At 50.5% G+C, this 23,234-nt stretch overlaps 1 protein-coding gene across 4 annotated transcripts; it reads left to right on the top strand.

Annotated features, from left to right (window-relative positions):
* Positions 1 to 6,990: 6,990 nt before the first annotated feature.
* On the top strand, positions 6,991 to 10,377 carry C5H11orf86 (chromosome 5 C11orf86 homolog). 4 transcript variants are annotated; one of them, XM_055583316.1, is made up of 2 exons: positions 6,991 to 9,207; positions 9,768 to 10,377. In XM_055583316.1, exons 1-2 carry the CDS (start codon positions 8,938 to 8,940, stop codon positions 9,861 to 9,863), a joined length of 366 nt encoding a protein of 121 aa, XP_055439291.1. In that variant the 5' UTR covers positions 6,991 to 8,937; the 3' UTR covers positions 9,864 to 10,377. The 4 variants fall into 4 exon arrangements, 2 of the variants coding, with proteins under 2 accessions (XP_055439291.1, XP_055439290.1); XM_055583315.1 differs by having other exon boundaries at positions 7,017 to 9,207; positions 9,765 to 10,377; XR_008715166.1 differs by lacking the exon at positions 6,991 to 9,207 and adding an exon at positions 9,232 to 9,382 and having other exon boundaries at positions 9,765 to 10,377.
* The last annotated feature ends 12,857 nt before the right edge of the window (positions 10,378 to 23,234 follow it).

The following is a 23,234-nucleotide window of genomic DNA, read 5'->3' as shown; positions in this document are numbered from 1 at the left end:
TGCAGCCATGAAATTAAGATGCTTGCTCCTTGGAAGAAAAGTTATGACCAACCTAGACAGCATATTAAAAAGCAGAGACATTACTTTGCCAACAAAGGTCCATCTAGTCAAGGCTATGGTTTTTCCAGTAGTCATGTATGGATGTGAGAGTTGGACTGTTAAGAAAGTTGAGTGCTGAAGAAATGATACCTTTGAACTGCGGTGTTAGAGAAAACTCTTGAGAGTCCCTTGGACAGCAAGAAGATCAAAACAGTCCATCCTAAAGGAAATCAATCCTGAATATTCATTGGAAGGACTAATGCTAAAGCTGAAACTCCAGTACTTTGGCCACCTGATTCGAAGAACTGACTCATTTGAAAAAACCCTGGGAAAGATTGAAGGCAGGAGGAGAAGGGGACGACAGAGGATGAGATGGCTGGATGGCATCACGACTCAATGGGCATGAGTTTGAGTAAGCTCCAGGAATTGGTGATGGACAGGGAAGCCTGGCGTGCTGCAGTCCATAGGGTCACAAATTGTCAGACACGACTGAACGACTGAACTGAACTGAACTTAAAGACCTGTTACACCATTTTTCTGGAGCACAAAGTGCCTCCTTCTCCATACTGAACTCCTTTCAGGGCATGTCGATGGTCAACAGCTGCAGCCACACGGGATTCAGTCTCCTCTGAGGCAGATGGCAAATGCCCTTGGCAAGCACCAGTCTGTAGTTGACACCACTTAAGTCCCTCTCTAGGGAATGGAATCCTCTATATTGCATTGCTAGTATTAGAAGCTCTCCAAATGGCTCTAATGTGGGTCAGTGTTAAGACTCGCAGAGAGACCTAGAGAAGTTATTACCCAGACTTCCCTGGTGATAAGAATCCCCTGGGGCTCTTTAAAAATGAAAGGGATTCCTGGACCCCAGGCCTCTCTGGATTCTGAGTCACAGGGTGGGACCCAAGATTCTATTTAGTTTATTTTTTTAAACAAACCACAACCTGTGAAATTGATTCCTGAGGCCCAGGAAGCTTGGGGAACTTGGCTGAGTTCCTGGGAGATGCAGAGGAAGATGATATGGGAGAGACAGGCTGAGACAAGCCTGTGGAGGGCTGGCTGGGAGGCGCACAGGCCTCTGGAGGGAGTGGTCCCAGGGCAACTGCAGAGCAGCTCAAGGCTTCTATTAGTCTGGGAGCATGTCTGCTTTCACGTTCGTTTGTTTTTAATTTAAAAATTATTTTTTTATTAATTTATGGCTGTGCTGGTCTTCACTGCTGCAGGGGCTTTCTCTCGTTGCAGTGCGTGGGTTTCTCATTGCAGTGCTTTCTCTTGTTGCATGGACTCTAGGGGCACAGGCTTAGTTGCTCCCTACATGTGGGATCTTCCTGGATCAAGGATCGAACCCATGTCCCTGGCATTGGTAGGCAGATTCTTAACCAGCGAACCACCAGGAAATTGCTTGCTTTAGTGTTCCTAAGTAACTTACTTTTGGGAAAGTTCTTGGTTTTTATCTTCTGTACTCCGATTCCCTCCTCACACTCGAACATCACTTCTACAAAAGATGAGTTTGGCACACTATAGATGCTTAATATATAGCTTGCAAATGAAGGAATGGAAATCATCAGCCCATATGTAGTGTTTGAAACTACAGAGGGAATGGGACCAAATCCAGAGGCTGAGTAGAGTCCGGTAGAGAGGGGAGTCCAGACAACACCACACTTAAGGGGAAGGGGAAAGTTAGAGAGAGGGAGGCACAGACTGACAGGGAGGAGGGAGGTGTCAACAGGGCCAGGAAGGAAAATGAGGTGACAGGGACAGTGTGATTCCTTCACTCCACAGTCATTTTAGCTGCACCAAGAGACATACAGTGAGAACAAGGTACTTTCCCGTCCCCTGGCTGCTCCCAGACCAGTGAAGGCACACAAAACTCAAAGCACTCCATTTCAAAACAGTCTGGTGCTATGCTAGAGATAACGGTCAGAGTGCTCTGACCGTCCAAAGAACTCCTTACTCCATGAGAGGAGGCTTGGAGGACTTCCTGGGGGAGGCAAAGTTGATAGCTAGACAGATACATACACACATAAACCAAGCTTTTATCAGATGAAGATATTGATAAAAAGGACCCTACACATCGCCCAAGCAAAGGTGAGGGGCAGCATGTTGGGGTCAAGGCATGGAGAGGGTCAGCGAGGACAGCTCGCCATCAAGTGCAACCTGAGAGGGGCTGTGGGGAAGGCCAAGAGAAGGACTGAGAAGGCTTGGCAGAAGCATCCAGGTCAGTGGGGGCTCCCAGATAAAGCCATGAACCCCTCAAACTGTAGCAGTCACTATAAACCCAGAAACAGCACACCCCTCTGTGTTTTCTACTCAGAAAGCCAGATTTGCCCTGAGAGCTCACAAGGACAACCTGGATGTCCCAGATCTCCTGTCCTGAGATGACACAAGAAAATCACTTTTTTTTTTTAATTAAATTCTAGCAGTTCGAGCTGAAACCCAGCCTCACGGCTGGTGAGATCTCAGGATAAACTCTTACTGATGGGAAGACAGGGTGGGGCGCTAGGCTGTGGTGAACGTGCCCCCTCTCTGCCTGAAGAACAGCCCTTCTCTGCAGGCTGGATCGTGTCTTCTTTCTAAGCAGCAGGGAGCCCTCAATGGGCTGGGGATGGTTTAGGAGTAGCTCTTCTGTTCTTCTTTGTAAGTTTCCCTCGCCTCGCCACCCCCACATCCTCAAGGGGCCCAGGCCACTCCACCCACGCTTTTGTGATGAATCCCCCAGACACAAGTCCATCCTATCATAGGGTCTCTACAAGTCAGTCAGACCTTCCACCTGCCAAGGTAGTTCCAGGTCTAGCACCTCTCCAGGTCCATATCAAGGGCTCTGCCCATAGGCTGAGGCAGAGAAGGGTAAGGTCCTCCTCCTAGCTCTGAGCCATAGCTCCCCTGGACCTCCCACCATCCCTGAACAGGTACACTGTACCCATTTTGCAGATGTGGATACTGAGGCTCGGAGAAACAAACCGATGACTCTCTGGATCACAGAGTTATTCAGAGGCAGAGCTGGGACGGAACCTCCAGTTCACTGACCCCCAGATTGTGTTCTTTCTGCTCCACTGGCCACCTCAGTATAAAACAGAAGACAAGAATGTTTAGACTTCAGATTTCAGAGAAAGAACTTTGGTTTGAAATTTGACTCATAAGATCACAGTCCTCAGAGGTGGGAGGGCCTTGAGCAATAATATTTCCAAGACTTCCCAGGAGAAACAGATCTCCTGGAATGTGATTGTACAGACAGCTTTTCAGGCCACTGCCCAGACCTGTCTATGCCAGGGGCTTGTGATGGGGCTCAGCAACTGGTATTTTTTTAACAAGGAAAGTCTGAGGTACCCTAGCTAGACCCGCCCAGCTCCATTTTACAGACCAGGAGACAGGCTCAGACAGGAGAAGGGGCAGACCCACCACTGATAGTCATCAGGTCCTGCATATTTGGAGGAAAAAAATGCAAGAGCACCCATCTGACCAGTGCTGGGACCCTGCAATTATTGATACATGTTTTGTCTAAACTAAGACTAGGGGCTTCCCTGGTGGCTCAGTGGTAAAGAATCCACCTGGCAATGCAGGAGACACAGGTACCATCCTGATCCAGGAAGACCCCCCACTGCAGAGCAACTAAGGCTGTGCTCCACCACTCAGCCTGCGCTCAGTGCTCGGGATCCGCAGCTACTGAACCCACGCATTCCAGAGCCTGTGCTCTGCACCAAGAGAAGCCACCGCCGTGAGCAAATGCCCTGCAGCCAGAGAGTAACACCTGCTCGCCCAACTAGGGCAAAGCTTACCCAGCGATGAAGACCCAGCACAGACAAAATAAATAAATAAAATTGTAAACTGAAATTAATCCTCCCGATTTCTCGGCGTGCGGCCAGGACCACATACACAAAGCCCTAAGCGCCATGCCTGGCTCAGAGCGTGGGAGCTTTTGTAAGCGTCTTTACTGTTGGGTAAGATGGTACGGGGAGAAGGCGATGGCACCCCACTCCAGTACTCTTGCCTGGAAAATCCCATGGATGGAGGAGCCTGGTAGGCTGCAGTCCATGGGGTCACGAAGAGTCGGACATGACTGAGCGACTTCACTTTCACTTTTCACTTTTATGCATTAGAGAAGGAAATGGCAACCCACTCCAGTGTTCTTGCCTGGAGAATCCCAGGGACTGGGGAGCCTGGTGGGCTGCCGTCTAAGGGGTCGCACAGAGTTGGACACGACTGAAGCGACTTAACAGCAGCAGCAAGATGGCACAGAGAATCCCGAATGAACTTTTTGGCCAAGCTAATATTTATCCTTCCCTTTCTCTGATTTCTCCAAGTGCTAAATTGACCAAACTCTCTTGTTGAACCTAACACCCTGGCATTCCAGCTTCCTCTGGAGAAACGAAGACCAAAACAATAGACCATTGTTCTGAAGTAAAAGAACTAGTCCCCCACCCAAATGTACTGTATTACAAGACCTGCTCGGGCAAAGAAATAATTTATATTATCAGTTGAAACACACGCAAACACTTAAAATTAAATATGTATATCTGTGGGCTTCCCAGGTGGCTCAGCGGTAAAGAATTCTCCTGCCAGTGCAGACGTCACAGTTCGGTCCCTGGGTCAAGAAGATGCCCTTGGAGAAGGAAATGTATTCCTTCTAATTCTTCTTGTCTGGGAAATCCCATGGACAGAGGAGCCTGGCAGGCTATAATCCATGGGGTCGCAAAAGAGTCGGACACGGCTTAGCGACTAAAACAACAAGCAAACAACAAATGTATACCTACACAGCCCCCTGCCCTGTTTCTGGTGGGCATCACATTTTCAAGGAAAAGTCTAGTGGCACTAACCATTAGGCTCACGGTTCTGTCTGATCATCCTGAAGGGTGCATGAAGACTGGGGTGAAAAATGGGGGCCGGTGGGGGTGGAACACACATTTGCTGAGGACTCTGTTTGCTGACCTGACTCTGCAGGACTACATTCAGGGCCCATTACTGACTGTGTCTCACTGGGTAAGTTTCTTCACCTCTCTGAGCCTCTGTTATTTCATCTGAAAACGTGATCACAGAGGTAAGGCTCCCGGAGTGGAGGGCCCACTCCATCCCCGTTGTCTTCAGGATCAGTCAGATTTCTTCCTGGCCCTGGAAGGAAGAGCAGCAGCCAGTCTGCCTTTCCAGCCTTTTCCCACCCAAAGGGTAACTCTTTCTTCTGTTCCCAGGCTTTGGTCACCCACAGGAGCCTGCCCCCATCTCTTCTGCAACAGTCCTCCACGCCCTTGAGGCTGGGCTCCAACGCCACCTCCTCCAGGGAGCCTGCCGGGATTCTCCCAAACCAGATAGGGTCTCCCATTCTCTTCTGTGCTCCCTCAGCACTGGGTGTCTGTTTTAAGGTACCTTCCTTGATGTACATGAGAATTCCTCCTTTTCTGGGGGTGGAAGTTCTACCCTGCTCCCCTTGGCCTCCCTTCTAGCCTAGACATCATCAAAACAAGATCTTGCTCACAGTGTGTGGGTTTGGAGCAATTTCACTAGATCAGTAGTAAGAAAGAACTGGGCAGCCTGCCGCAGTTTGCAGCCTTGCGTGTATCTAAACCTCACAGCAACCTCAAATGACACCAGACATTTAAGTCTCGGACCACCTTAGGGAAGACTGTGTTTCATGTTAAGGCATACATTCTGCACCACCCCCCTGCCAGAACACACAGACTTCGACTTCTGAAACGGGGCTACATCTTCAATGAATGGGCAGTGGATATCCTTTCTTACTGATGTATAAAATAATGCTACCTTTTCATCAACACCATCTTAGATTTGATGAGATAAAATAGCATCCCTTTTAATAGCTGAGTAAGTCTAGGCACGTGAGGTTAAGCTGCTCACTCAAAGCACCTAGCAGGACTTCCCTGGTGGTCCAGTGGTTAAGAATCTGCCTTCAAATGCAAGGGACGTGAGTTTGACCCCTAGTTGGGGAACTAAGATCCAACATGCCAAGGGGCAACTCAGCCCCTGTGCCTCAAGGAAGAGTCCATGTATTGCAACTAAGATCTAACACAGCCAAATAAATAGTTTTTTTAAAAAAGCACATAGCTGTCACAGCCACTGTGATGACCCCCAGTGACCCAGCCTCCCCTTGTGTTCATGCCCTTGTGGGTCCCCTCCCTTGGGTAATGACTGGACTTGGGAGCTACCTTGGAGGAGCAGAATACGGCAAAAGTGATGGGAGGTTATTTCCAAGTTTTAAATTCTGCAAAGAATCCGACCTCTGCCCACCTGCCATCTCTAGCCCTCTCACGTGTTGGCTCCCACTGAAGCCAGCTGCTGTGATATGAGTTGTCCTTGGTAACTGCCAACAATCAGCAAGAAACTAAGACCCTCAGTACAACAACTCACAAAGAAGTAGATCCACCCTCAGTCAAACCTGGAGGTGACTGTAGCCTCCTGACTGAAGCCTGCGAGGGACCCTGGGTCAGAGGCCCCCGCTAAGCTGTGCCTGGATCCCAGACCTACAGGAAGTGAGGTTATACCTGAGTGCTGCTTTAAGCCACCAAGTTTGGGGGTAGATAGTTACAGAGCAATAGACGCATAATTATCTCTAATATTGAAGGCCAAGCATTGACTCTATCATGTCTTGGGGACAGAGATAAAAGAGATGTTGTCCTAGCTGTCAAAGGATATCAAGTGTGGCGGGATGTGACTGCTGCTACCATGTGTATTGGGAGGGCCAGAAAGGGGGCTGCCTCCCTAACCCAGCTGAAGGGTCAGGCCCGCTTCCAGGGAGCTGCCAACCAGCAGGTTCTGGAAAGGTGAGAGCTCACCCACCGGGTGACAAAGGCAGGGAGGTAATGGGGAGGGAAGGAAGAGAATATGTTTTCTCCTGGTCCTCCACGGATTTGTGGATTTGGGAAATTGTTGTAAGATTACACACTTGGCAAGAGGGTATCTGGCAGCTATAGGCGTGACGCAAGAGCGAGTGATTCACCCTCACACGTCTCAGAAGCCTGTGAGTCATCAGCAAGCTCTTAACGGGAGGATCTGACCTAACTGCGCGGCAGGGAAGGTGTTGATGATTGTGTACTGGTTCTGTTGCTTTTTAACCAGGGTCAGGGTTGCTCTGTGGCTCAGGTGCTAGGAGTGTGGTTAGGGTTGGAGTGATGGTCACAGTCCACCTCTAAGACAGGCTGGGGCAGAGGGTCAGGGTCCCTTTCATGAATTCCCTTCTTCACATTGGCCCTCCCTTGGCTCCTCTGGCGGTGAGTGGGGGGAAGGTGGGGAGCGAGCCTGGCAGATAGCAAGAGATCCTGAACGCAAGGAAGGCCTAGAAATTCTGAGAGAGGAGAAGGAGCAAGACCAGGGGTATAGGATGCGCCAACAAGAACTCTTGCAGCCAGCACTTCCCTGACCCCAGACAGGGCACCCCGGCATCACCCCAGACACAGAGGACGCAGGACATCTGCCCCTGCTACCAACACCAGGACAGGAGAGCAGAGTGGTTGGAGCACAGGCTCTAAAGCCAGGCTGGCCAGAGCAGGAGGCCCAGCTCTGCCGCTTACTGGGTGTGCTTAATCTGAGCCTCAGTTTGCCAATCTACAAAATGGGGAGCTAGCAAATGAAGATAATGATTCCCATTTTGTAGGACTATCATAAGGTTTAAAGGAAATATAGGGAAGAATTAGCTCCAGAACCAGTAAAAATGCTCAAAAAATAGTGGTAAAAGCACAAAGGAGCATGGACCAGATGTGTGAGGTCCCTCACAACCCTGAAATTCTAGGATGCGAAGGATTGGCTGGCCCAGCCCAAGTACCTTGCTCCTCCCCACCAATCTTAGGAGAAAGAGCTGCTCCTGGTAGTCTTGCCCTTGGAGGGACCTGCATTCACGATTTTATTTACTGTTCACAACAACCCACTTTACAGCTGAGAAGACTGACAAAGAGGGGAAAGGATAGTACTGACTAACACCGGCTCACTTTTATTGAGCACTTGCTGCAGGCCAAGCCCTGGGCTTGGCACAGCGTCATTGCATTTAGTCCTTCTGACAACACATGAGTTATCCATCCCTGTTACAGACAAGGAAACCAGGCGGGGGAAGGCGCCCAGCGTTGCACAGCTGTGGGTGATGGAACCACTGTTTACCTAGAAGCAGCTGGTCCTCAGAGCCTGAGCTCTTAACCCTATTCTATCGTAGAAAATTATGGGCAGAGTTAGACCTGGAAAACACCTCACACTCCGAACTTTCAGCCCCAGGACTAGCCTCTTTTTTTTTCTTTCTTTTTTAAAATTTCTGATTGTAGTAAAAATATACAGAAACATAAAATATACCATCTTAGCGATTTTTACATGTACAATTCGGGAGTGTTATATTCATTCACATTGTTGTACAACCAAACTCCGGAAGTTTCTCACCTTGCAAAACTGAAGCCCCGGAGCCATTAAACAACCTACCACCGCCCCCATTCCCCCAATCCTCCCACCTCCCCACCCCACCAGGCCCTGGCGACCACCATGCTACTTTCTGTTCCTGTGAATTTGACCATTCTAGGTTGGAGCTGTCCTGTTTCTTAAAAGCCCGTGTCTGTTTTGCTGTTGGGCCATCTGTTCTCACTGCCAACAAAATGTTTGGACAGCCAGGGCTACAAAAGTTCAGGAGAGGATAAGATCTTTAGGATGGGTTAGTCAGGAAAGGCTGCCTGGAGGAGGAAGAGGGGGAAGGAGGAGAGGAAGCCCGTACCCACTTCCCTGGGAGGTGGAGAGTGTGCTGCGTGGGTGAGTCAGGGATGCTTGACCCTGGTGGCCTGCCCTTTGGATTACGACAGCCACCTCACCAGCACCAACCTTTGTCCCCAAGGGAGCTCCCGTCAGGTGGGTGGGGGCACCAGGCCATCTCAGAAGGCCAGTGGCTCGCCGAAGGGTGAAGCAGACGCACCTGCAGCCTCCAGAATCATGGGGACAGGGCTACGCAGTCAGTCCTTGCGAGGACCACGGCCCTCCTACGGCAAGCTCCAGGAGCCCTGGGGGAGGCCTGCAGAAGGCCGACTGCGCCGGGCGCTGAGCCTCAGGCAGGGCCGTGAGAAGTCCCGGTCCTCAGATGGAGGCCCAGAACGGCTGGACACCCCCGGTCAGGAGCGGCTGCCCGGGAGCCTGGGGGACACGGAGCAGCTGATCCAAGCGGAGCAAGAAGGCAGCCAGAGGTGGCTGAGGCAGTATCAGCAGGTTTGGCTGAGGGCTGGTGGGTGGAGGGGTGTGACAAGGGAGGGGCAAGATCCCAAGCAGAGGGACCCAGAGGAGCAAAGGCTCAGAGGCAGAAACGGATGGGGCTATAGACCAAGAAGACAGAGAGCTGTCGGGGCAGGAGCTGCAGAGAGAGGTATTCCAGAGGGGCCTGAAGGTATTTGGGATTTATCCCATGGGCACTGGGGAGTCAGGGAAGGTTTTGGAGCTGGTGGGTGATATAGTCAAAGCTGTTCTGAGATGACCAGTCTGTCAGTGCGTTGGACGGTGGATTTTGCTGGAGGCACGAGATGAGTCAGTACAGCTTCCCCAGGGTTACATCTTGTGGTCCCTTCTAACCCCAGAAAAGAGAGGATCAGGACCCCTGGGTGGGCGCTGCCCGCTGGGCTCCTGCCTTCTGGGAGAAAGGGTGCCTAGTGAAGGGGCTTCTGTCTCTGGGGTCTACCACCCCCTCCTGGCTGTAGGTGGAACAGCACCTGAAGCCCACCCCTCAGTGGAGGGACCTGGGCTCTGATCGCAACCCGTCCTCTGTCTTCCAGAAGATCAGGAGAAGGTGGGAGAGCTTTGTCACCAGCTTCCCCAACGTGACCCTGAGCCGGTCAGCCTCCCCACAGCCCCCGCTGGGCACCACCAGCTAAGGAGGCCACGAGCGGTGGGGACCCTCGCTGCACCCAGATGAGATGGCACGCCTGCTGCCCTACCTCTCCATGGCCCTCTGGACTGTGTGAATGGGGTGACCGCCTCTCTGTGGACTGTTCCCGCCTTCCCTAATGGCGCGCCCAGGCCTCCGCCACCAGGACAGAGCTCGGTGAAGCCAGACCCATGGCTGAGCAGCTCTGGCACATCGCCTGGTCACTGGGCCATGCCCGACCCACCCTTCTCAGCAGCTGCCAGCAGTGGGTGGGGCCTGGGCCTCCCTCCCCAACGGTGAGCCCTTCCCCAGGGCAAGGACCATGTCTGGCCTGTGTCTTGTCGCGTGTTGTCGCTCTCCTCACAGTCTCCCGATGAAGGAAGTCCCTCCCTGCTCAACAGGGGAGAACTAAGGCCCGGATGGGGGAAGGGATTGCTGCCAATGGCATCTCCGGCCACACCCGCACCCAATGCCCAACACTGCGTTGAACACAGGAATAAAGGTTGCCGAGCTGAAGTAAATGATTTTCCTGCTGATGAACTGGCCCCCAGTGCTCTCCCAACCCCCTGGGGCAGGTGGTGTCCAGAGCTTCCCAGAGGATGGAGCAGAAGCCCTGGGGGTGGGAGTGGCAGGGGAGGGGTGGGTCTCCAGGAGGCTGGGCCTCACCTGCTACTTGTCTTAACCTGATTCTCCCTGTGCTGACCTCAGGCCAGCTTCAGAGGGCCTAGATCTCGCCAGCTCCCTGTCTTTGCGCTCACCCTCGAGGCAGGGCTCACCTTGAGGATCAGAGAGGGCAAGGGGCCCACTCAGGGCCACACCGAGGGGAGGGTCTGACCCCAAAGGGCCTGAGCTCCTTGAGAGACACTGGTACTTCCTGTGGGGTCCCTGGGGCTCTCCCAGGTCAAATAGACCCAAGGTCCAAGGTGAGGGAGCAGCTGTAAGCAGCCTGGGTGTGTCCTGGGGTGGAGGGGGGACCTGAGGGCCCAAGAGACATAGGGGAGGCTTCCTTGTTCCCCAGAGCCCGGAACCCTGCAGGGCCATTCAGGAACAAGAACAGTCCTGGCAAAATTTTGTCCCAGAGAGTCCCACCTTTCCAGACCAAGCCTCCAAGCTCTCCGTCTTTCCTCATTGGCCGGCCTGGTGCTGAGCGTCCAATGGGACCCCAGCCAAGGCTCGAGGTGGCAGTGGCACGGAAGTAGAGCCCCCTTACCACTCATTTGGACTGTGATATGAACGCAAAATAAACCTTCATTGGGTTAAGCCACTGATTTGGAGGCCACTTGTTACAGTCACGCCTATTAGCATCTCCTGGAAACTCGGAGAAGGCAGGACTAGTCACTCACTGCCAAAAGCTACACCTTATTGTAGGTCTCATGAAGCAGTTGTCGGATTATGAAACGGAGACCTGGAGGATGAGTAGGAGTTAGCCCAGCCAAGAGAGGGCATAAGTGTTTCCATGGAGGAAGGGGGCTGGGCGAAGGCCTCACGGTCAGAGGGTTAGACCATGTGAATGGGCCAGGACACAGCAGGTGCCCCTGGCTTCAGCTCTACACGTATTTACAGCAAATGGTCCCCCTCCATGGCAACCCACTCCAGTATTCTTGCCAGGAAAATTCCACGGATAGAAGAGCCTGGCGGGCTGTGGTCCATGGGGTCGGGCACGACTGAGCAACGAACACCCACCCCCACCTCCCCATCTGCCTGTCTCCCCTGACGTACCAGGCCTTGCCCATCCTGGTCTCATCAGCACAGAAGGCTTCACTATCATGGGCTGGGCAGGCCATTGGCAAGCAGACCCCAGAGGACGTTGCCCACATCATGGTTATTCGTGAAGGGATGTGGCTCCCCAGGGAGCCCTCCCGACATGGGCAGTCAATGTGGCCCAAGCAGAGAGGGGACTCCAGAAGGGCAGAAGCCCCAGGGGCTCCAAGTCTATCCATCCTCAGGCCAGCATCTGCCCAAAGATCACAGAAAGTCATCCTCACCGAGGGACTTTCCTGGTGGTCCAGGGCATTGCAAGGTGATGTGGGTTCAGCCCCTTGTCTGGGAACTAAGACCCCACAAGCCTTGGAGCAGCTAAGCCCATGTGCCATAACAAAAGATCTTGCACAATGTAACAAAGACTGGAAGCAGTCAAATAAAGTTAAAAAAAAATTTTTTTTAATAAAAATTAAAAAAAAATAAATACAATATGGAAATTTTACATGGGGAAAAAAAAAAAAAAAAGACCCTTGCTGAGTCAATTTCATGCTTCTTTGTTCTGTTCCCACTGCCCCCAGAGGGCAGAGCCTCCAGGCCTCTCCCGTGCTCACAGGGGTCTCAGAGCCCAAGCCCGGAACTGAAGGGGCCTGATTTCCTTCACCTCTACGCCCAGCTCCATTCCCTTTCCTGTTCAATATCCCTGCCACATGCAGCCTGTCTGTGCCTGCTCCCAGAACTGGAAGGCTCATTGCTTGTCAAGCTCTGCTCTCTCCACGTGACCTCTGTCCTCAAGAGGCTCGAAGTCCTGCGGCAGAGGGAAACAGACAGACGACTGGCTGCTCTGCTTCGAAGCAGAGCTGAGTAAGTGCTCCCTGGGCGGGGTGGTGAGGCAGATTGAGTAGGAGGCCCTGATTCCTGAACCAGTGTGAAGCGCTCTGGGCTTGGCTGGACGTCTCTCCCTCAGCTTCCTGAGGCCTGCAGCCACACCAGATGGGAGGAGGCTGCAAGCAGGCGGGAAAAATGGGGCGGCCGCTGCACTAATGTGGAAAGCAGGGGACACTGTATCCCCAGGCACCTCTCAGAGCGAGGGCAGCGAATTCAGGCTGGAAAGGCCCTCGGGGGCACAGAGATCCAGGCTGTTTACTTTACAGATGAGGAAACCGACGGCCCCCCACAGCAATCTGGAGGCCAGACTTAGGCTCCCCACTAGAACTCCCAGGTGGGAATTCTGCACCCACCTGCCCTTTGTGCTCCAAACCCCCTTCTTCAGAGTCTCCAAACTCAGTGTGTCCAGCCAGTCAGGGGGCCAGGGAAGGCCCAGGCCTTGGTGTCAAACCTGGGACCCAAGCCCCTATCCAGCAACTAACTTCCTCTGTGACCTTACTCCAGTCCTCCTCTGGCCTTGATTTTCTCCTCTGCAAAATGCAGATGATGATCGCTGTGCCTTTCCTTGGGCTGAATGGCAGGTGAGGTGGCAAGTGTGCAAAATCTTTGCAAACTGGAGTGTGTCGTGTCCTGAGAGGGAATGCCAGTATCACCCTCCTGCTCAGCACCCTCAGCATCAGGCTGAGAGCAAAGCGTGTAAACGCTCTGTGGCTAAATGCCCGAGTTCTGCCACGTGATACTGGTGTGACCTTGGGCAAGTGACTTAACCTCTCTGTGCTTTGGTTTCCTCATCTGTTCCACAGAAATAGTAACGGTCCCCCCTCACCCAAGTTAATGCATGTAAAGCACTTGGGGCAGGTAGCCCTTGGTTCTTAGTAGCAAGTTCCAGGACATTCTTCCAGTGTGACCCTTGGCAGGTCCCTTTTCTGAGCCTCAGCAGTCTCCCCTGGGAAATGAGGATTCTAATAATAGCACCTGGTTCAAGGTGTCTTGGGGAAGAGATGGGTCAAAGCACACACACCCTGAGCCCAGGGCCGTGCCATAGAAGCACCCTCTCCATGAGAGTCCACGGAGCCTGTCGTGTCCTCAGCTCACCTTGGCTGAGATGGACCTTGGCAGGCCCGCCGGCGTCAGGATCCAGGAACGTGGGCCCCACCGCAGACCAGACGGCTGCCCTGGGGCCTCCCAGGAGGTGGGCTCTCCTTTAGCGCCAGAGCTGAGATGGGCGTGGGAGGAGGCCCTGTCTCCTTGCACACTGCACCCCACCCGCTACTGTGGCTGTTGCTGAACTCGTCCTGCCCCCACCCACTGCCAGGCTGTGGCTCTCAGCTCTGAGCACCAGGGACAAGCGATCCATTCAACCAACACTCAGCAAGGCTCACTCGGAGCCCTGTTCCCGCGAGGACTTCAGAAAGGATGACACACGTCGCCCTCCACGCCCCCCCGGGGTGACAGTCGGCAGTGATCCAGCACTCCAGAGCCAGCTAGGGAGCAGAAATGCCCAGAGAAAGGCAAGGTTAGCTGTTGACAGGCGGGCATCAGAGCCGGCTTCGTGAGTAGGGGACAGAAGAGCTGAGTGTGGTTCACCCCTGTGGAGGGTTGGACAGGGCGTGCCAGGAAGAGGGAACAGCACATGTGAGGCATGGAGACCTGGACCAGATGGAGCGTTTGGAGAACTAGGCATGACTCAGTTTTGCTGGGGAGAAAAAGGGGTCGGGGAGGTGAGAACAGACAGACAAGGCAGAGGGCTCAAAGGACCTGGGATGGCACTTCACCTGAGGAGCCCCAGGGAGCCGGGACAGGCTTCTATAACATAGAGACATTCCCTGTGATCCTGGGAGGATGCAGAGGGGAGCAGACCAAATATTCCCATAGTACAGCTTAGAATCTCAGGGGTGTTGGAGGGAGGGAGGTGGCTCAGACTTGGACAGTATTGACATAGTCAACACAATGTAACCAGGACTTACCCAGGAGTCCAGTGGCTACAGCTCGGCACTCGGGGCTCCCAATGCAGGGGGCCTGGGCTTTAGGGAATTAGATTCTACAAGCCATAACTCAGAGTTCGCATGCCAGAACTAAAGATTCTGCAGGCTGCAACGAAGATCGAAGTTTCCACGTGCTGCAACCAAAGACCCTGCAGCACAGCCAAATAAATAAAGAAGTGTTACAAAATAAAAACAATGTAATCAATGCATATCTAACCACAGTTCTCGGTCTAACTCTACTGGGAGGGTGGTTGAGAGGTGATCAAGAAGGGTTTCTCTTCCATTGTAGAAAGCCCAGGGATGATGTCTACACTTGAAAAACCAAGAAATTGCCAGAAAAGCATATTATCTAGAAATCCAGAGGTAAATCCCACAGTAAACACCTACCCAAGCTGAAGCTGTGTGTGTGTGTTGGGGGGGTGGGGTGGGGGGTGGAGTGGGAGAAAGCAAAGGAATGCTCGAGTCCTCATAAGCTTGTTGTTCAGTCACTCAGTCGTGTCCAACTCTTTGTGACCCCAAGGACTGCGGCATGTCAGGCTTCCCTGTGCTTCACCATCTCCCAGAGTTTGCTCAAATTCATGTCCATTGAGTCAGTGATGCTATCTAACCATCACATTCTCTGCCCCCCTCTTCTCCTCCTGCCCTCAATCTTTCCCAGCATCAGGGTCTCTTCCAATGAGTTGACTCTGCATCAGGTGGCCAAACGATTGGAGCTTCAACTTCAGCATCAGTCCTTCCAATGAATATTCAGGGTTGATTTCCCTTAGGATTAAGTGGTTTGATCTCCTCGCTGTCCAAGGGACTCTCAAGAGTCTTCTCCAACACCACAGTTCAAAAGCATCAATTCTTCAGCGCTCAGCCTTCTTTATGGTCCAACTCTCTTCATAAGTGTAGACTTCTATTTTTTGAACTAAGTACATTTATTGATTCAATAATTTTTTAAAAATGAAATTAATGAAAAAATACATTTAATGTAGATTTCTCTTTTGACCACAGATTGAACCTGAGCCCTCAGCAATGAAAGCTCAGGGTCCTAACTACTGGACTGCCAGGGAATTCCCTAAAATCACTTTAAAAAGTAACACAGGACAATTGGCAAATTTGGAGTATGGTCAAGATACTAGATAATAGAATGCCACCTTTGTAACATTCCCTGAATTTGATGGTGTGGCATAAGAATATATATTTGGTCTCTGTCCCTATTTCCTGGCACAGAGCTCCTAAAACCCTAGGAATTTCCTGAGTGATAGAGGTGTTAGGAGCATCTTTTGTTATTTTTCATAAGTCCTTTTCAACCAGATTCTTTGCCACTGAGCCACTTGAGAAGTCCCATATTCACTTTATTTGGATACTAATTCAAACCATACAGAAAGAAAAGATATATGAAGTATCTGGAACTTTGAATATTGACCAAATTTTTAATGACATTAGAGAACAATTCCTTTTTTGGCAGTGAAAATGATACTATAGTTATACTGATAAAAGACTTTCCATCTTTAAGATTACTCTTACCTTTTGTGGATAAAATGATACATTACCTACTTTAAAGGCGAGGGAAGTGGACAGGAATGAAGATGAAGCAAAATCAGCCCTGAGCTGATAATTGTGAATCGGGGTGATGGGGATTGGATGAGGGTGGGCGTTCTGCTTAATTTTGTATATTTCAAGAGTCTTTATAATCAAGTTTTTGAAAAACAGTCCTCTGTGTAAGTGGTGACCACATGGAGATGGTTAACGTACCTGAACAGCTCTGGACCCCAATTTACCCGGCTGGATGCGAGGCTGGGGGCAGGGTGCTGGTGACAGCCTGGTAGATGGCTCTCAAAAGGGCTATGTCTGGTGACAAAGACGCTGTTGTCCAAGATGTTTGGGGAGACTCTGTTCCCAAGTGTTTCATAAATTGTGAACGTTGGAAAATGTATCCAAAGCAGGATGTGACTGTTAGCTACTCTGCTATTGTTGATGACGGTGATGCCCACGGTACAGGCTTGGTACAGGCTTCCCCTCCCCCACACGGTGGAAGACACGTGCTACTTCCCACTAGGACTGAGACCCTGAACCTGACACCAGGAGGAGCAGAAGAGAAGGGCCGGATGTGTGGAGTTCCAGACCGTCCTGGCCAAGGCAGAAGGGACCACTTATCTCTGTATATTTGGAAATCTGTGGGTGGTGTTTATTTGCTGGGAAGTCTGGGTCCCTTCCTCTGGGGGTGCTAGAAGCCACAGTAGCCAAACAACACAAACTGGAGGTGGGTCTAGAGTTGGCAGCGTGGGGTGGGCTGAGGCCAGGGCAGGTCGTGGTGGGTGAGAAACAGTCGCAGACTTGGTGGGGTTGGAAGTGGCTTAGGCAGTGTGGGAGGGCCTGGGCAGCGCCACCGACTTGTTGGGTGGCCTCAGTTAAGCGTCCCCCCTCGGGACCTCAGTTTCTACATCTAAGCAGTTATGTGCAGGGTCAGACAGATCAGGTAGGAATCCTGGTTTTGCCACTTGCTCACTCTGGTGTGGTCTTCCCAGGTGGCACTAGTGGTAAAGAACCCACTCACCAACACAGGAGATGCCTGAGACAAGGCTTCTCGATCCCTGGGTTGGGAAGATCCCCTGGAGGAGGGCGTGGCAATCCAGTGGGGCTCATTGCAGGGATGATTCTGCTTTCTCATCCATGAAATGGAGACAATAAGGGGACCAGCGTGACAGTTTGTCCTCAGAAATCGGGGAGGTGACCTGCAGAAGCTCTTAGGATGGGCTAAGGGCTCCAGGAATGCTTGCTACATAACTATACTACTGCTACTACTAAGTCGCTTCAGTCGTGTCCAACTCTGTGCGACCCCACAGACAGCAGCCCACCAGGCTCCCCCATCCCTGGGATTCTCCAGGCAAGAACACAGGAGTGGGTTGCCATTGCCTTCTCCAATGCATGAAAGTGAAAAGTGAAACTGAAGTCACTCAGTCGTGTCCGACTCTTAGCGACCCCATGGACGGCACCATAAACACCGTTCAGGAACAAGACTGTGCTCAGTCTCAGTCGTGTCCGGCTGTTTGTGACTCCGTGGACTGTAACCCACCAGGGTCCCCTGTCCATGGGATTCTCCAGGTGAAAATACTGGAGTGGGTTGCCATTTTCTGCTTCAGGGGGTCATCCCAGCCCAGGGATCTTACATCTCCTGCATTGGCAGGTGGGTTCTTTACCTCCAGTGCTACAAGAGATGCCACAAGAGATGTGGAAACAAAAAGCAACTCGACAGTGGAGAAGCCTGCCCAATACCACGTCATCCTCTCACCTATCAAACAGATGGTGCCCGGTTTTGATGAGAGTGTAGGGAAATGCGTGATGATGGCTGGAGTATAAATTGGTACAAGCTTTGGTGCAGGCAATTGGGCTGTAACTTTTTATTTATTGATTTGGCTGCACTGGATCTTCATTGCAGAGTGAGGGCTCTTCTCTGCAGTACACATGCTCTCTACTTGCAGCACGCACATTTACTTGAGGCATGTGGGATCTTAGTTTTCTGACCAGGGGTTGAACCTGGGCCCCCTTCGCTAGAAGCACAGTCTTAACCGCTGGACCACCATGGAAGACCCTCGGGCTGTAACTTTTAAAATAAAAATGCTGGTGCCGAGTGGGTTCACTGTAACATTATTCGTAATAACGAAACTTAAGAATAAATTTGACCCTTTAATAGGAGACTATGGTACACAGAGTCGGACACGACTGAAGCAACTTAGCAGCAGCAGCAGCATGGTGCACCCATACAATGGAATATTCTGCAATAAAGAAAAAGTGTGGGAATTTCCTTGGTGGTCCAATGGTTAAGACTCTTCACTTCTAGTGCAGGGGGCTTGGGTTGGATCCCTGGTCAGATAACTAAGATCCCACAAGCCACAACTTAGAACCCAGCGCAGCCAGACAAATAAATAAATGTGTTTTTTTTTTTTTTAAGAAAAAGCATGAAGTAGACCAATTGCACATTGAGTGTAACAGTCACTGTGTAGTTCATCGCATATTTGACTCTCTTAAATGTCATCTGGGTTAATTATTATGTTATTCCCATTTTACAGATGAGGAAATTGCGTCACAGAGAGATTAAGTAACTTCCTCAAGGTAACACTTGAGGAAATAGCAGAATGAGGATTTGCATCTAAGCAGGCTGGCTCTAAATGACAAAAATAACAGCAAAATATATATGTACAGTCACAGATCTGTGTGCATAAGTGCATGTGTGCATGCTAAGTCATTTTGACTCTTTGCAACCCATAGACTGTAGCCCACCAGGCTCTTCTGTCTGTGGGACTCTCCAGGCAAGAATACTGGAGTGGGTTGCCACAGCCTCCTCCAGGGATGGAAGCCGTGCCTCTTATGTCTTCTGCACTGGCAGGCAGGTTCTGTACCACTAGAGCCACCTGGGAAGCCTGTGCATATATGTATATGCAAACGTATAAACAAACACTTGATGGAGATACTTACCTTCAGACAGCAGCATGGGGGATGGGCCGGGGGAGGGATCCACCCCATCTGTGTAGTAGAGTGTATTTTAATCCTGCAGTTGTTTTTGTTTTCCCTTTCATTTAACTCTTCCCTCCCCCTTCCCACCACCTCCACACTGACCTCTGGAATTGGCTCCTTGGCACCGATTCCTGGTGGGGGTGGGGGTGGAAGGTGGGTGCAGAGGAACAAAGAAATCCTTGATCAGCTTTGGGTTTCAAATTAGACTTTTCAAAACTCACAACAGAAATAATACAAGCATCTCCCCGAAGGGGCTTTGTATTGTGGAGCTTTCTGTGGGAGAAGAGGTTTGTTGAGAAAAGAAGGGCTTCAGGCCTTGGAGGACTCACAGTAAAGTTTTCTGCAGTGGGAAAGAGGGGCCTGGGGGTGTTCCATGTGCCTAGCAGGTAGAAAGAGCAGATCTAGGGGCCTGAGACAGGCCCCAACCCCACACACACCTCCATTGCTGCCCACCTCCCCAGCACCTGCCCCCCATCCCCGCCTCCCAGGAGAGCTGTGAGGCCTCAGGTGAAACCAGAGGGCTTCCCAGGTGGTGCAAGTGGTAAAGAACCCACCTGCCAATGCAGAAGACAAAAGAAACTCAGGTTGGACCCTTGGGTCGGGAAGATCCCCTGAGGGAGGGCATGGCAACCCACTCCAGTATTCTTGCCTGGAGAATTCCATGGACAGAGGAGCCTGGCGGGTTGCCGTCCATAGGGTCTCAAAGAATCAGACATGAATGAAGCCACTTAGCATGCACACATGCACGAGACCAGCAAGGAGGTTGGCCTGAGCCCCTGGGCCCCTTGACAGAGGCCTGGTCAGGCCCTGGTCAGTGGCAGCTAACAGTAGACAGTGGCCGAGGTCCAGGAGCTGCGGGGCAAGCCTCCCTCAAGTGGAGAGAGAAGAGTGCCAAGTGGGGACCTGGCATACTTTTCCTGGCTTTGGCGCCATACCCAAACCCAGAGCTTCGCTCTGCCCTGGTGTAAGCAGATAGGATAGAGGGTCCCCAGGGAAAGAGAACCAGTCATGGCTTTCTTGACATAAGAGAAGCCACTTTTTGGCCTAAGCCATTTTGCAATCTAAACCTGGCCACAGTGCTTGCCCTTGAGCAGCTCTCAGTAATTACTGATCTTACGGGAACCAAGGAATGCAGAAACGGAGGAAAAGCAGTCAAAGCAGTCAAGAAACAACAGTTCAGCGATTAAAGGGTCCCAGTTCCTTCCTAAGGGCTACACAGAACAATCTGACACTGACCTCAGGTGACCTGGGCCTGCAGCAGCTTGGAGCAGGACTTGGGCTTCCAGCCAGAGATTGAGGCCAGGTGGTGGCGGTGAGAACACCAGATCCTAGCCACTAGGCCAGTGGTCAGTGACAAAGATCCTGGCCCTTTGGCTTTGTGGAAAAGAATTCCCACAAAGATGGAAAGTAATGAGACAAGTGAAGTATTTGTTATAAGGAAAAAAGTACAGTACGTGTGTATAGACACACGCAGACTTGGGGAGAGTTGCTGAGTTGCGCCTTCATGGCAGTTTGAACTACTTTTATGAGATATTTCTTCACCATTTCCTTTGGCCAATAATTTTGATTTGCCTGGTTCACAGTCCATACTTGGTATAACTCAGGATCCTCCCATGGTGCACAGGCATCTCTTAGCCAAGACGGATTCTACCGAAGAGGCCTGTGGGTAGCCTGGCATTAGTTAACATCACTGCCCTTTGACCCTCAAGGAGACTTTCTGTGCATGTGTGGTCGGGGAGTTCTCCTGACTTCAGGAATGAAAAATATGTGGTCTGGGCAAGGCCTAGCCTCCTGTCTTAATTGTTCTGCTATTCTCATCTTGGAGAAGGAAATGGCACCCCACTCCAGTGTTCTTGCCTGGAGAATCCCAGGGATGGGGGAGCCTGGTGGGCTGCCGTCTATGGGGTCGCACAGAGTCGGACATGACTGAAGCGACTTAGCAGCAGCAGCAGCAGCATTCTCATCTTCGAGTTTCAATCCACAGGGAACGAACCTCCAATCCCTTTACCCTGGGGGATGGGGGGCGTCTGTCTCTTTCCTCAATACATACTCCTGTATAGCACAGGGAACTATATACAATATCCTGTGATAAACCATACTGGGAAAGAATATATAAACGATTATATGTTTATTTATAAAACTCAATCACTTTGCTGTACAGCAGAAGTTAACAACATTGTAGATCAATCATACTTTAATCAAAACAAAAAAGAAAGAAAAGCAACACTCTGATACACATCTTCGAGTTGTGAACTACACACTAATACCCCAGACACCAGACTGTTGGGAACCTAAAGAATGATGACATTAACCTTCCAACAGTCAACTAAGACTTGGACTCTGTCAACCTTTGCCTCAATTCTGTATTGAATTCTCCTCTATTCAAATACTTTCATGAATATGCATATGTAATTCAAGCCCCCTTCATGAATATGCATATATGCTTGGCTTACAACTTCCCTAATTTTGCTGTTCAGGGAGATACTGCTTTGGAAAAGATCTCTCATGTTCTCATCATTTGGTGCAAGTGATAAATCCTTCCTTCTCCTGATCTTTGGCTTGGCTGTGTCTTTTGACTCAATCCCCATCAAGAGGCAAACTTGGTTTTCAGGAAACACTAGAAGAAGAGGGAAAAGGCAGGGGGAGAAACTGGCTTATTACCCATCAGTGGTTCTTAAAATTCAGTGAGTCACACAACAGACTAGAATCAAATAAAACAACACAGAATGGAATAGAAAATAGAAACAGGATAGAAAATATCAGACAGTACCAAATCAGGTTTTTTTAATTTAATTTAATTTAATTTTAACTTTACAATATTGTATTGGTTTTGCCATATATCAAAATGAATCTGCCACAGGTATACATGTGTTCCCCATTCTGAACCCTCCTCCCTTCTCCCTCCCCATACCATCCCTCTGATCAGGTTTTATCTTATCAAACTTTTGCTCCTGATTATTGATCCAATGTTGCACTGGGTTCCAAAGTGCAATGAGTTTCCTACTGTTGACCAAGGTCAAAGATAGAGAAACTTTTCTCAAAGATGACAAAATCTAAGTATACATGGAAAGTGCCTAGTGGTAAACTTGACACTATTGGGGATTTTGCTGCTACTGATCAGAATTGTGGGCTAGGGAACTGAGTTCAGTTATTGCAGAGTTTTTTTGTACCAATTTTCAACTGGTACAAATTTTCCAAATTCCAATTTTCAAATCTTTTAAAAATATATATTTATTTATTTAACCGCACCAGAGGTCTTAGTTGAGGCATGTGAGATCTTCAAACTTCATTGCAGCATGTAGGATCTTTAGTTGTAGCTGGCAAACTCTTAGTTGCAGCGTGCAGGATCTAGTTCTCTGACCAGGGATCAAACCTGGGGCCCCTGCATTGGGATCTGCATAGCGCACTCTTAGCCACTGGACCACCAAAGAAGTCCCTTCAAATCTTAAACTACAGCCATTTGTTTGATTTTTGTACAGGGAGGATTTGATTATATGTCTTCCTTAATTAAAAAAAAAAACAATTAATGCATGTATTTCTTAAAGGCTATCATGACTGGAAATAAAAAGAAAAAAGGACCAAAGTCTGTAGATTATCTGGGGTTTTGACTGATTGAGTTTTTTAAAAGCCACATGATTGAGAATCCAAAAGATCAGTCTCTCATCTGACCTAGAAGTGGCCAACTGCCTCTCCGTTCCAGCATGTGATCCTTCCTACACACCTCCTGGGTACAGTCAGAAAGGATCTGGGGGAAAACCATCCAAGGTGACAAGCCTAAGCCTTGCCTTCAATGGAGCTTATCATTTATTGTACCTGCTCTGTGCCAACCTGTGCAAGGCACCAGGGTGAAGATGATGACAAGAGTCCCTGTCATTGCAAAGACACTTGATAGGGACTGATAGGTATTGACCACTGTGATGCGAGATGGTGGGAACTCCAATCAGATCCTAGCCATGGGGACCGAGGGAGGTGGGCAGAAATAGCATGTAAGAAGAGGAGGGCTCTCGGGACATTCTGAAGGTTGCCCATGAGTTAGGCAGTAAGAAAGCACCGTCTAGGCAGTTGACTAAGTCCCTGAAGGGTGTGTGTGCCCCCCACCTGGTGGAGGAGACTGTCTGACTCCACCTTCCTCCAGGCCTGGGGAGTCCCCTGGCCCTAAAGGGTGGTAACAGACAAGATCAGGAGTAGGCTGAAAATAAAGGGACTTTCCTGGAGATCCAGTGGGTAGGACTCCACACATCCAATGCAGGGTGGCATGGGTGCCATCCCTGGTTGGGGAACTAAGAGCCCACTTGGTAGGTCCAAAA

The sequence above is a fragment of the Bubalus kerabau genome, chromosome 5 (genome assembly GCF_029407905.1).
Source record: "Bubalus kerabau isolate K-KA32 ecotype Philippines breed swamp buffalo chromosome 5, PCC_UOA_SB_1v2, whole genome shotgun sequence".
NCBI classification, from domain to species: Eukaryota; Metazoa; Chordata; class Mammalia; order Artiodactyla; family Bovidae; genus Bubalus; species Bubalus kerabau.
This window is presented reverse-complemented; position numbering and strand designations above follow the sequence as displayed.

Excerpts from the sequence above, each read along its gene's own strand:
- C5H11orf86 (XM_055583315.1), top strand. The coding sequence starts at position 8,938 with ATGGGGACAGGGCTACGCAGTCAGTCCTTGCGAGGACCACGGCCCTCC. Across the intron at positions 9,208-9,764 it reads GGCTGAGGCAGTATCAGCAG|AAGATCAGGAGAAGGTGGGA; the intron begins GTTTGGCTGAGG and ends TCTGTCTTCCAG.